Source organism: Arabidopsis lyrata (assembly GCF_000004255.2).
Source record: "Arabidopsis lyrata subsp. lyrata unplaced genomic scaffold ARALYscaffold_5, whole genome shotgun sequence".
Taxonomy (NCBI): domain Eukaryota; kingdom Viridiplantae; phylum Streptophyta; class Magnoliopsida; order Brassicales; family Brassicaceae; genus Arabidopsis; species Arabidopsis lyrata.
In genome coordinates, this window is record NW_003302551.1 from 880,457 (window position 1) to 895,206 (window position 14,750).

A 14,750-nucleotide genomic window follows, 5' to 3' on the forward strand; every position below is an offset into this window, starting at 1 on the left:
ACATAATTTGATGAGAAATGAGATAGTGTTGTTGGTTAATCAAATCAAAATTCTCTTTTAGTAAGTTATCGAAATTTTAGCACACAAGAATGTGAAAGATACGATCCAAATCTTGATTTGGGGAGTATATACTTTTTATAAAAAAAAATCGGTCCATGCATGTCATTGGAATCTAGATCCATCCAAAAAACTCTGAAATATATTTAAATTATTGCGAAAACAGAAGGGTCAATAATTATTAAGAGTGTGACTATTATTCTAGTATAATAATAATTAAAGTTGGTGGAATAATGAAATACTAAAGTTCAATTATAACTTGTAAAAGTAAACTAAAATCACCTAACTACAAAAACTGATGACCAATGAAATTGTAATGATGGGTAACCAAATCCAATTAAATTCTATTCTGGGAAAAAACGAATCTATTATTGGTTAAAAGTTTTATTTTAGTTAGGACAAGACTTTTGATAGTGATCGCATAAGACTTTTAGGGTTTGTATTACTTAACCAATTCTAGCATCATCTTTCTTAAACCTCTTTCAAATCCTTAAATTCTTGTTCTCGAACCCGCTTGAATCTTTTTCTTGTGTCATGATAATTGATTTAAGCAAGTGTGATTGGTAGGAATTTTTTACAGCTATTAACCACTTTTATAATATTTGTTTTTCAATCAGTTTCAAGTGTATAAGTGTGTCCCATCTAAAATTCACAACTTCTATAACTATATATATATATATATAATAGTATATATATATATATATATATATATATATATATATATCTTATTACCACATTTTCTTTCTTTCCCTTTTATTTTGGTTTAAAGCAATATTAGGATTTTAAATGATTTAGGTGTTTTTTTTTTTGAACAGCAAGAAAAAGGAAGAGTATAACCCAAAGTTTACAGAGTAATAGTACAACAATTAGCAGACGACGCATAATCTTTACAAATTCGTTAAATCAATTGCTAAAGCACAAAAGTAAAAGCACAGTTTTGTTTTTTTTATTTTTTTGGATATTTAGCCAACAGGTAAGCTTGAAGATTCTAAGACTTTCAAATCAATTGCTTTATTTTATATGTAAAATATTTTATAATATTTAAAACTTTAACTAAGACAAACACATGTGAAATATATATAATAATCAGACGACGAAATATAAGTTAATAATTTATATATATATATATATATATATAACTATAAAACAATAGAAATACATGTTATTTCGAATTGAAGTTAAATTTTAAATTTCTACAGTTTCAAAAACCAAATTTAACTGAAAATTCGAGTTCATGGCTTTAGAAAAAATGATAAATTTAATCTTCTGGAAGGTACATTATATAATCCTCGCCAGCCTACTTGCTACCCCTAGCTAAAAGCCAATTCGATGGAAGACTCGTTTGCATTAATTGCATTAGCTTAATATTTTTTTTTTCTTCAACATTAGCTTAATCTATTTTCAAACTCTCATATAGATTTGATTCCTAATTTCGATCCCCATTTTATATTTTTACTGATATCAATATGCGAAGGGTCCATGCCTATGACTCCATGTCATACATAATATTTCCTTTCATACCTATATTGTTTTTTTTTTAAGAAAACCTTAAACTTTGAAACTAATTTATTATACCAGTTTAGTTCATATAAATGTATCTCCAAAAACTATACATACATTCCTATTTGAGTACCGAGATTTTGTAGTTCCTAGTTAAAATTAATATTATAAATTGTAATGTTTAAACATAAAAAAAAAAAAAGTCACTTTAACTAGATAATTTTCTTTACCAAAATTCAAATTAACAACAAAAAAATAGTTCATTTTCTGATATCACAATGCTTTAATTAATGGTTGTTGAATTGTTTACTTAGTTATCAAAAAATGAATTGTTTACTTTTTCTACGTTTCATAAGTTTTGTTGGTACGTGATGACATCGGTATAGAAAATTGTCAGTTTACACTAAGCTCAATCCAATGAAATTTATTGTGAATGAGATACATGCATTCACGGATTTCTTTTGAATTGAAACATTTGAGAAAATTAAAAATATAAGATATGAAGTCATTAAACGTAGAGTAAGGTTTCTAAAAACCCCACTCTCGTTTCGTAGAAGCCCCACTACCACCTCACTTTCATTCATTATCTCATTTACGTTGATACTTTGAATTCATTTTTCCATATTGAACTTTTAAGTATTAAAATTTCTACTTAATATATTATATCTATCTTTCCATGTTGAACTTAAATATATTACAGTTTGACTAGAGTTTTTAGCTCAGCTATTTATATGCTAATGTCGTTACGATGTTTATTATTTAGGGTAAATATCTTATATGTATTTTTGAATTACCAATAAAATGGAACAGTTATACATATAGATACATATATCTATATCCCATAATATATTGTGTATATATATAAAATATATTAATACAATTTCTGAAGAACTGGCGGGTTTCTAAATTCTAACATATGTACTGTAAGTTCAGTTTTTAGTAAGTCATATGAACATGGAGAGCGTTGGCAAAATCATAGTCAGTTTGTTTTGCATTCATAACTGTAGAAATAATATCATGTAATGAAGATATGGTGGGCCAAATATATCATAAAAAAATATTGTGAAACAATAAGAGAACGTTCGTGAAGCTGAAGCATATGAAAAACACGTAAATATATTTATGACGAGTGACATAGTTAGCATACGTGATATTATTATTTAAATAGTAATATAGGCCACCAATCAGAATTCTTTGGCTCAATCAAATGAATAAAATAACTAGAATAATCCAAATTTTAACATTATTTAAAGGACTAGATTTTAATCCGCGGTACACTGCGGAATGATTTATTTTTAAAATTAGTATAAGAATATTTTGTAAATTGTATCTCTTTATAAAATATTTATTTATATTATAGTTTACAATTGTTATTAAGTAACGGTATACCACGAGTCCACGAGACAATTGTTAATAAACTGAGGATTTAATCCGTATTAAAGCGGCATGTTAATGATATTTATAAATATTGATTCAAATTTGTCCGCCATATAAATCCGTTCCAAAATATAACTCATTCCGTAATTTTTTAACCCGTCCCGTGATTTATTTTTATTTTAAAATTTAATGATTATTTATTATATATAAAAGCTTACAAATCATATCATTCTCTAAGACATTTATATTTTAATAAACTGAAGATTTAATTTGTATTAAAGCAGCATGTTAATGATATTTTAAAATTTTATAAATATTGATTCAAACTCGTCCACCATATAACTTAGTTCCGAAATATAACCCGTCCTATAACTTCTTAATCCGTCCCGTGATTTGTTTTCTAAAAAATAGTAATTTTTAAAATGTAACGATTATTTATTATATATAAAAGATTACAAATTTTATAATTTTTTAAGATATTTATATTTTATAGTTTACAATTGTTATTAAGTAACATTATACTACATGACAATTTTTTGTTTTTTACAATCTTTTCTAAATGAGACTGATTTAATATATCTAATATTGGTGGTATTAAAAAAAATTAAAGATTTAATCCGTATTAAAGCGACGGATTAATGATATTTTAATCTTTTTATTATTGTTGATTTCAAAATCCCGTTCCGCCAAACCCGTCCCGCCAAAAAACTCATTTATTTTATTAGTGTTGATCTTATTTATGATATGATTCTGAATCATTGTCTAAATATTTTAATCGATGTAGAACGTTGAACACACATTTTCGTCAATTGGATAATATATGTCCGTTTTTAAAATTTCGAATCACAGTATATGGAGAAAAAGAATTGATTTTTTATTACTTATGTATTATATGATGATTCAAACCAGTTAAAAACAAATCAAACAAAGATGATAGGAGAATCATAAGTCTAAATCTTAATCAAATCTTCTAAATATCTAAATTATTAAATATAGAATATCCGGTGTATGTGTTGGGTTTTATTTAACCCGATCCAAGTATTTTTTTGTGAAGGAATTTAAAAACAGGTCGGATATCCGATTAACCCAGAAACATTTTTACACACCCGTTACTAAAGTGTTACAAAAATACTAGTATAGATATCTGATATTCAATTAATCCACCTATAATCTACTATACATTTTTGCAACACTTTTTGGGGTTCCTAATCGGGTCAAATTTTGTTTAATTTTGACCCGGAAATCTTCAATCGGATCTTTCCTTATTTTTGACAAAATTAAAAAACGAAAATTAATCAATAAAATCTAAAAAATATATATTTTCTCAACTAATTACTATACCTAAACTCTTTATTTATGGCATATTCTCTACAATTTTTATAGATATAGAAATCAAATATGATTATTTAATGCTAATATAACAAATTTAAACTAATTTCCTAAAACCTCTCTACCTAATTAAAACATAAATATATGATTCTCATTTCACTTTTATATGATCTTATATTTATATTATTTTGAACTATTATAAAATATATATACTTAATAAAAAAATTCGATTTTTTCTGCATATGCTATGATTCAAATTTTTTAAAATGGACATATTACTCAATCGATGAAGAAAAAATATGTGTACAATCTATATTAACATTTTTGAAAAACAAATTTGCGCGTTTAATCAGGTCGTATTTTTTTTTTACTCTGACCCGGAATTGAGTCATTCAGATATTTTCTTAATTTCTACAATTATCTAAAACGGGACAATATACCACGGTGAAATCTTAAAATTAACAAATCGAAATACAATTATTTAGTATTTTAATGAGACATTTTCAAGATATTTTACGGGTTGGTCTAAATACACACACTAATTTGTTATTATATATATATATATTATATATATATATATGATATTATAGAAACTATTTGAAAGCAAACTTTTAAATGGACTCGAATTATATGTCTTTTAAATAAAAGTGTTATTAAAGAAATAACAAAATGATGTTTAATTTTACGGGACATGATTATATGGTGGGACGGATCGGATTTGGATTGATATTAATACGGGATAATATATCACGGGTGAAATCCTGGGATTAACAAATCAAAATACAATTATACAATTTTAAACACAAAACAAAACAAATACAACTTAAAATTTTCATTTTTAGTTACAACGCATGTGACTCGCAATGTACAACAAAAAATATTATATACAACAAATTCATCAGTTTATAAAAAGACAAAAAAAATCAAATAATTAACCCACGGTGTACCGCGGGTAACAATCTAGTAATAATAAATAATTATGGATCATTTTTATCGCTATGCCTTGATCCGGAGGATTAAATTAGTTAAAGTTTCGCAATTTTGGTAGCAATGGACTGGATCCAAAAATATAGACTATTTACACAAAGTATACATTAAATAAACTTTATTTGTTATTCTCTAAAGTTTAGATTGTCTTTAGAAAATACCAATCATAAATGATAAACCTAACGAAAATTAAAGAATTTCTAACGTGTGATGGTGCATGTGCGGAGAAAACTATAAAATCTTTTTTTTTTTTGAATTGATAATTTAGACTTTCGGTCCATAATTTTCGTCTATGTCCAAATCAACTGTTGATAATATTACTTTTAAGTTTTAAAACGTTAGTTATTTTTACCAAGTAGAATTGACCTAGTAACTATGACATCCATTTTTTAAAATGTCAATTAGTTATGTTTAAATATTTTTCCGTTTATAATAAATGATATTCAATTTTTCCAATAAAAGATAGAGATATCAATTTTCGTTTCCTTTTGTGTTAAAAACCAATAATCATTAAATATTTAAAACGATAGTATGTAGAAACAAAAATTAAGATAAATTTTTTTAAATATCAATATATATATATATATATAAGATTTGTAAAACTAGCTAGTAGATGGATATTTAATTTATCTTTTTGATGAAAAAAAAACTAGAAATGGAGAGTGAGAGAAAGGTCCAAAGGCACGGCTAAGAAAACAAAACCGTGGACACCCTGTCCTCAATTTGACAAGTCTTTGTCTCCTCCTTAACTCTCTTCTTCTCTCTCTTTGTCTTATTCTAGTTTGGTCTCAACTCCCAAAAACGATGACGTTTCATTCCTATATAGTCGTCCCTTCATCTTCTCCTCCTCTTATCTCTACTCAACACCACTCAATTTCATCTCTCTTTTTTCCCTTCCCTTGTTAGTATAAAAACCAAACAAACCCTTAATCTCTTTTCATCATCATATCATCTTAATCCACATGCATACACACATACATATATAGTCTCTTTTTATATATGGCAATTGTATCCTCCACAACAAGCATCATTCCCATGAGTAACCAAGTCAACAATAACGAAAAAGGTATAGAAGACGATGATCACAGAGGCGGCCAAGAGAGTCATGTCCAAAATGATGATGAAGCAGATGATCATGATCATGACATGGTCATGCCCGGATTCAGATTCCATCCTACCGAAGAAGAACTCATAGAGTTTTACCTTCGCCGAAAAGTTGAAGGCAAACGCTTCAATGTAGAACTCATCACTTTCCTCGATCTTTATCGCTATGATCCTTGGGAACTTCCTGGTAAATATACATTTCACATAAACACAGACACACCCATGCCCACACCCACACCCACACCCACACACACACACACACACACACATATATATATACACACATAAATCATCTCAAACTACTTGGAAATTTTTAATTTCTATACATATGTTAAGATCTTCCTTCTCACTTATCACTTTCTCTCTCTATTTCTTTTTTTAACCTATTTATGTAACCTCCTTATGGATTATTACTTCGCCGATCTTCTATGTTTCTCAACATCTTTAAACACTTCTCCCTCTTTCTTATATTTAACCTAAATCAAGAAACCTTTCAAATCTATCATAATATATATATGTCTATGTTTTCATAATTAGCTTATATATGTTTAAATATATATATACATATGTGTGTATGCAGCTATGGCGGCTATAGGAGAGAAAGAGTGGTACTTCTATGTGCCAAGAGATCGGAAATATAGAAATGGAGATAGACCAAACCGAGTAACGACTTCAGGATATTGGAAAGCCACAGGAGCTGATCGGATGATCAGATCGGAGACATCTCGGCCTATCGGATTGAAGAAAACCCTAGTTTTCTACTCCGGTAAAGCCCCAAAAGGCACTCGTACTAGTTGGATCATGAACGAGTATCGTCTTCCTCACCATGAAACCGAGAAATACCAAAAGGTATAAATTCTATTAACTCTATAAATATCACATTCATACGTACATAGATATAACCCTAGCTAGGTGGTGAGGCCTTTAAAATTGAAATTAATCCCTAGACTGTTTGAATTTCTTTATTTATAATTTTTTTGAATTTGATTAGTTTTTTATTTATTTTGGAATTGATTCCATGAGATCAAAAATACTTGTGAATGGACTAAATGTCAGGCGGCGTTTGCGCTTAAATCCAGAAAAATGTTCATGTCATATGCGTGAACTCTTTAAATTGCTAGACATGGCCCATATGTTATAGTAGAGTACATTAATAGATAGATGCATACACATATATACACACACAAGTATCGCACTCGACATTCATATACCTTAATTCTGCAGAGGCATAGTTAGTTTTTCTTACAATTTATCACATGAATGTTGCTGCTCTTTCTCACATTAATTCATGTCTTCTATTCAAGTTACCCAATATTTTTCTAATTATTTGGCATATATGAATTATACCAACATATCTATATGTGAAAATTTAAAATCTATATAGATTGATAACGGTTTATGGAGTAGACCGAAAAATATTATATATACGGAAAATGACAATGGATAGAGAAATACATTTTTGGGATCTTTCGACTTATGTGTCGTCACCATTTGAAACCATAAATTTATAAAGTTTCTATGTATAAGATGTATGCATAAGACAGCTAAAACAACAGGGTTGACATAATTAAGTCTACCAATCTATGTGTATGTATTGCACATTCACTTGTACTAATAAAACTAAAATTACACAATTAAAGATATAGAAATAAATAAATAAATATAATCATCTTAATTATACATTGGTACGCATATGATAGTAGTCTAAATTTCTTCTAAACGTGCTATCTTTTTTTTTGCTAATGCTAACTTTACATAGTTTCATGTGATTCTCTTCATAAATGATACTTTTCATAAATATTGTTAGTCTATATGACAATTTGATAATTGTTAAATGTATAATTGTAGGCTGAAATATCATTATGCCGAGTGTACAAAAGGCCAGGAGTAGAAGATCATCCATCGGTACCACGTTCTCTCTCCACAAGACATCATAACCATAACTCATTATCATCATCCCGTTTAGCCTTAAGACAACAACAACACCATTCATCCTCCTCTAATCATTCCGACAACAACCTTAACAACAACAACACCAACAATCTTGAGAAGCTCTCCACCGAATATTCCGGCGACGGCAGCACCACAACAACAACCACAAACAGTAACTCTGACGTTACCATAGCTTTAGCAAACCAAAACATATATCGTCCAATGCCTTATGGCACAAGCAACAACACATCGATAATCTCTACGAGTAATCAAGACGATGATGAAACCGCCATTGTTGACGATCTTCAAAGACTAGTTAACTACCAAATATCAGATGGAGGTAACAATATCAATCACCAATACTTTCAAATTGCTCAACAGTTTCATCATACTCAACAACAAAATGCTAACGCAAACGCGTTACAATTGGTGGCGGCGACTACGGCAACAGCGCTAACGCCTCAAACGCAAGCAGCGTTAGCTATGAACATGATTCCTGCAGGAACAATTCCAAACAATGCTTTGTGGGACATGTGGAATCCAATAGTACCAGATGGAAACAGAGATCATTATATTAATATTCCTTTTAAGTAATTTAACTAGATCATGATTATTATCAATTACAATAATTATTAATGCTGCTTTGCCATATTTTCATACTCGTTATATATTGATATAGCGATAGACAATGATTGATTACTGCGAGTTTATGTAATGGAACTGATTCTCAACATATATAGTCAATTAAGTAGTTTTGTTTCTTGTGTTAAAGTTTATTTCTTTAAGCTATATCCTAATATCCAACTTAGTTTGAAAAAAAATCATTGTGATATATGAATATTAAGTTATTAACTATGACTAATCGGTATTAGAAGTTTTCAAACAAACCAAAGAAGAAACAAACTTATCGGATTAGATTTTCATGTAAGAACCCTAACCGAAGCCAGACCAAAAACAAACACTAACTAAATCACAATCGTTTAACAATGGTAACCTTATCAAATCCAACCTAATGATATTTGGTCTTCATTCCATTTCTAATTTCATAAATATTTGTTTTTTTTTTTTTCTGTCGTTTATTTATTAATTGTTAGAATTCATTTGGCATTGTCGTTTACATTAGATCCAATATGTTGATTACCTGATAATTCGACGACTCTATAGATAAATAATCCACTAACTCTTGATAATTCAACAACTAATTTTGAGATAGAAATATAAAAAGACGCTAGCTAGATTTTGTCTTCGTAAGTTTAAGACTTAGGGTTTGACAAAAAAAAGAAAAGAAACATAGGACGTGCAATATTTGGTAAGAGCAGTTGTTCCCGTGATTTTTAAGAATGGCCATTGGCTAGCATGAATAGTTTGTATATTCTAAAAAATCATTATCCTATATCTTAATGAATTTTTTTTTTCTAAAGCTTTAACTCATAATAGCCTTTTTAGACCTTATAACAATCTTTAATAATATATGTGGCAAATCCATTAGCAAAATATAAATTTTAAATTTTACCTTTCGTTGACAAAAATAAATAAAATAAACTTACCTTTCTAACCGGTTTACCTATAACCGTATTTGCATGTTTTATTTGATTATTTAAATGATGTGTATTAATTGTCTACATTATAGTTTTATATACCACATTATTATTATTCCATGACAAACTAGATTTTAGTTGTGCTAAATGTGTTCCCTATCTAGTAGACTGACTAGTACGACGTACAAAACGCAAAATTATTCAAACCAAAAGTACCAAACTAATCGTATAAATACTGTCCGTTTTCTTATCTTTTTTTTTTATTCCCTTCTTTTCTTATCTTGAAACAAACAAAAAATACAAATATTTGATTAATTTTTTTATTTTGCAGTGATGAAAGATAAAATGTTTTTCGTTTTTCCTTCTTTCTCTTTTAAGAATTGTAACTTTCAGAACCATCTATTTCCGGTATAATCGTGAAAAATAAAGATACGTATATTCGTATACATGATGATAGTTCAAAACTTCAAATGGTGACCAAAAAGAAAAAAGTTCAAAACTTGAAATCTTATTTCCCCTACAAAAGCCCACTATTCTTTCATGGGTCAGACATACTATTCCAGTACAATACAAACTGGGCCTGAATGGTTTTAACTTTTAAGGTCATGTTTATACTTTATATAATCAATTTAATGCCTCAGCCTGCTCTTTTTTTTTTTTATGGTTTAGATTCGGTTTAAACTTTATTAGAGCACCTCCAATGGGAGGTTGTCTCAAAAAAAATTATGGGTTCTCTTGAATAATTGGACCAAAAATAATTCAAAAGGAGGAAATTAGAAGAGAGTTGGTTCTTTGCAGAGGCTTTTGAGAAATGAAGAGAACCGCCTACGTGTCAGCAAAAGAGTGGGTGGAGCATTAAAAAAAAAGAAAAAAAAAAAGCTGTGTCGTTTTACTTTGTTTTCTCCGAAACTTTTCTCTCCCCTCTGTTGCGATTTCTTCTCAAAGCTGCTTCTATATTTTCTCTCCTCTCTTCTCGATTTCGATTTCTTCTCGATTTCGTCTCCGATTTCTTCTGAAAAATTCGGGAATCTCTCGTTCGCTCTTCGTGGTTCCAAGAGTTCAACCACCACAAGCACATTAAGCGGCATTGTGTTCGAGCCTTTCGAAGAGGTTCAGAAGGAGATGGATCTAGTTCCATCTGGTCAACAGCTTTCTCTTGCTCATCATGTGGAGAGAACCTACCATTGGACACAAAACAAGCAAAAAAAAAATTAAAGGTTCTCATCTAACACTTTCTCAAAATTTATTATAAAAAATTTGAGAGAGCTCATGAAGAGAACTCCCCCATTGGAGATGCTCTTAGAAGCCAAAAACTTGAAAACAGAAACGAAAGTATCGATTAATTTGGATATCTCAACATGTTTTTTTGTCCACTTCTAAAAACACAGAATATTCGAAATTTAAAACTAAAATAAATGTCTTGACCAAAAACTAAAATAAAAATGTATAATTCGGGAATCTATAAGATGGGGAATGTAGCTCGAAAAATAAGTAGGGTATGTAGATCGGAATTAATAAAACAAAAAATGTTGTCTTTATTAATTAATAGATATATAATAAAATACACAATGTTGTCTTTATAATATTATTACTTCTCAGCCCCAAAAATTATCTTTGATCGGTCCCTTTTGTTTTATCGTTTTAGGGTTACTAGCTCCTTTGTCTATTTTTCTTTTCTCAGTTTCCCCCAAATTAAAAAAAAAAATCTCTCTTTCAGAGATTTACAAATTTCATTTCCCCAAATCCGAAACCCAAAGTGGATATTTTTCCTTCTGGGTTTTTTCTGTTTTGTCTCAGATTTTGATTTTGACCGGAATACTCATATTCTCCGGCGATTCTGAAGCTGAAAAAATTGATTCTCCGGTGGCATCGTCTGTGAGAAATGGAAGGAATCACTCATCCAATACCTCGTACTGTTGAAGAGGTCTTTAGCGACTTCAGAGGTCGACGAGCTGGTCTTATTAAAGCTCTCACAAATGGTGAGTTTTGGTCTTCTTGGTCCGATTCTAGCTTACTTTGTTTCTCACTTGCGAATCAGAATGATAAGGATTTGTTGCATTTGGGTTTTTGAAAAAGAAGAACTTTTTTATTTTGGGTTTCTTTGGTGAGATTTGACGATTCTGGGTTTGTGTTTTGTTTATGCAGATATGGTGAAGTTTTACCAAACGTGTGATCCTGGTGAGTTATTTCTTCACAACTGTTAAATTAGTCTTGTTTAGCTTCAAAGTAACCTTTTTGGAGAATTTGTTTTGTTGAATATTGTTGGTTAAAGATTGTGTTAGTTAGACCTCTGTGTGGTTTTTCTTTAAGGTGTTTTATTCTTGTTTATATAGAGAAGGAGAATTTGTGTCTCTATGGACTTCCAAATGAGACATGGGAGGTTAATCTACCCGTTGAGGAAGTTCCTCCTGAGCTTCCTGAACCAGCTTTGGGCATTAACTTCGCAAGAGACGGAATGCAAGAAAAGGACTGGGTATCTTTGGTCGCGGTTCACAGTGATTCATGGCTGCTTTCTGTTGCCTTTTACTTTGGTGCACGTTTCGGATTTGGTAAGAACGAGAGGTAATGTTCCTTCTTAACCTCGGGTCTTTTTGAGTGTTGCGTCTCATATATGAAAATATTGTGGGATCTTATTGTTTATAGCATCCTCTTGTTTTGTCTATGTGCCTGATGTCAACAATCTCTGTTTGGATTTTTTAACTCACGGGATCTTATTCAAAGGGTCGGTTTCTATTAAACTCTTTTTGTAAGTGGTTCCCAGTTTCTATCATTTGCTTCATGAGACAGAATTGAAGTGACTAGAGCACACCTAACTTGATCAATGTTATTGAGATGTATATATATAAGATATAGGTCAATAGATGTGATGTGTGCCCTGATTCTGATTAGTATTTCTTGTGTTAGTCTAGTCCAGGATCACTGTAATTAGCCTAGGTAGTTTGTACTGGATTGTACCGTTGTTGCAGCAATGATCATTGAATCCATTAGCTGATACTGGTAGCTGACAGGTTAAACAGTTTGAGCAGAGTTAGTTGGTGATTCTGAATTTGTATATTGATAGGAAGTTTGCGCAGAATGAGACTCTGGATTTTTCTTGGGTTTTGGTCGCGAATCAAAGTGTTTTATGTGTATTTCTTTGGTGGACTGAATAAATGAACTTTACTGGTTTGGATCTCAACAAATTCTTTTCTGGAATTAAGTTTGTTAAAACAATTTAGCTATTACTTGCCTTTAAGCTTGTGCGATGGACCGATTCTTTTTCAGGAAGAGACTGTTCCAGATGATTAATGAGCTGCCGACCATTTTCGAAGTGGTGAGTGGCAGCAATGCAAAGCAGTCCAAGGATCTATCTGTTAACAACAACAATAGCAAAAGCAAACCTAGTGGCATCAAGGTAGCTCTTCTGTTTCGCCATTTTTATCAATATCTCTCTCTGTAACTCTCTGCTAAGTTGTTACCTCTTTGAAATTACTCACAAGCAGTCTCGCCAATCCGAATCTCTCACAAAGGTTGCAAAGATGTCATCTCCACCGCCAAAAGAAGAAGATGATGAGAGTGAAGACGAGGAAGAGGACGATGAACAAGGTGCGGTTTGTGGCGCTTGTGGAGACAACTACGGTACAGATGAGTTCTGGATTTGCTGCGACGCGTGTGAGAAATGGTTCCATGGAAAATGTGTGAAGATAACACCTGCAAAAGCAGAACACATCAAGCATTACAAATGCCCAAGTTGCAGTAACAAGAGAGCCAGACCTTGAAGTTTAATAAAAGGTAAACGACTTAGGAGAAAATTGTGAAAGAAGGAGAAGAAGTTCCCAGTTTATAAGAAATGCCAGTGAAAGGGACTTAGAAAATGTAAGAAGGTAACATCTTTTTTTCTTCTTTTGCTTAGTCTTTAATATTATGGTATTGACTATTGAGAGATATTTACAATTGGTGCTGTCTTTTCGTTTTTTTTTTTCTTTGGACTTTTTATTGTTAATGTTAATTCTACTACTAATTTGTTTGGTCTTATTTAAGATATTGTAGTTTCTGAACAGTAATTTGCGAAAGTTGTGAAACTATTATGTGGTTAGTTTCTTATCATATTTTACTTCTTACTTTCTCTTACATTTAGCAATATATGTTGTATTCATATGATTAAATAATTTTATTTCTTATGTAGTAGTTAGGTTTAGTTTATTTGATTATCTCCATAATATGAAATTGGTATTGGTCAAAAGGTTTAAAAGCAAAAAGATATATAGTATGTTTTATAGAACGAGACGCAAAAGTATAAAAGTTTACATTTGTTTACCGTTTCTTTTAAAAAATAGTTCAATTTTTTAATTAATATTTATATTCTTTTCTTTGGTGCACAAATATACATTGCCATCAATCAATCAAGGATCTTGTTGTGAATTGAACTTAAGTGATAGATTGAAGTTGATAGATTATGACAGCCCAAATTATGACTAGGTCAATTTGAGCCCAATGTTAGAAAAGGATTTGTGTTTGGGTAAGCTTATGTATCATGTCACACATTTATTTGCTTGCTATATTTTTTTTACAGAATTACATAATTTTCTTTTTCATAAATCATCTAAAGTGACAAGTGTGTGTTATTGTCATTCTCATGCATTATGCTACATATTCTCAACATGCAAAGGCTAATCTTGGATACATAAACTCTTAAGACTCACTTCCCCAGTTAATTTCTATTTAATATTTATCTTCCTCTAGCATATATTTAATAACTTTTTATTATGTAACAAAAAAATTATCCAACCATTTTTAATTTGCCAATCTAAATGATATTAAATTTAAAGCCATTAGAAAACTCATTGAATGGATTACTCGACGGTTACACTCATCCTGAAAGATTAGTCAGGTAAAAATCCGGATTATTTTCTGATTATTGAAAGAAACAATGATGAAATAAGATAA

General features: G+C 30.2%; 2 protein-coding genes across 4 annotated transcripts; both read left to right on the top strand.

The window, feature by feature from the left end:
• Positions 1-6,217: 6,217 nt before the first annotated feature.
• Positions 6,218-9,057, top strand: LOC9312889 (NAC domain-containing protein 35). Of its 2 annotated transcripts, XM_002875082.2 has the most exons (4): positions 6,218-6,541; positions 6,935-7,203; positions 8,203-8,626; positions 8,738-9,057. In XM_002875082.2, exons 1-4 carry the CDS (start codon positions 6,250-6,252, stop codon positions 8,878-8,880), a joined length of 1,128 nt encoding a protein of 375 aa, XP_002875128.1. In that variant the 5' UTR covers positions 6,218-6,249; the 3' UTR covers positions 8,881-9,057. The 2 variants fall into 2 exon arrangements, with proteins under 2 accessions (XP_002875128.1, XP_020881085.1); XM_021025426.1 differs by having other exon boundaries at positions 8,203-9,057.
• Positions 9,058-11,079: 2,022 nt separating this feature from the next.
• On the top strand, positions 11,080-13,924 carry LOC9311197 (PHD finger protein ALFIN-LIKE 6). 2 transcript variants are annotated; one of them, XM_021025439.1, is made up of 5 exons: positions 11,080-11,803; positions 11,970-12,002; positions 12,158-12,386; positions 13,089-13,218; positions 13,304-13,924. In XM_021025439.1, exons 1-5 carry the CDS (start codon positions 11,707-11,709, stop codon positions 13,580-13,582), a joined length of 768 nt encoding a protein of 255 aa, XP_020881098.1. In that variant the 5' UTR covers positions 11,080-11,706; the 3' UTR covers positions 13,583-13,924. The 2 variants fall into 2 exon arrangements, with proteins under 2 accessions (XP_020881098.1, XP_002875129.1); XM_002875083.2 differs by having other exon boundaries at positions 11,092-11,803; positions 13,307-13,924.
• The last annotated feature ends 826 nt before the right edge of the window (positions 13,925-14,750 follow it).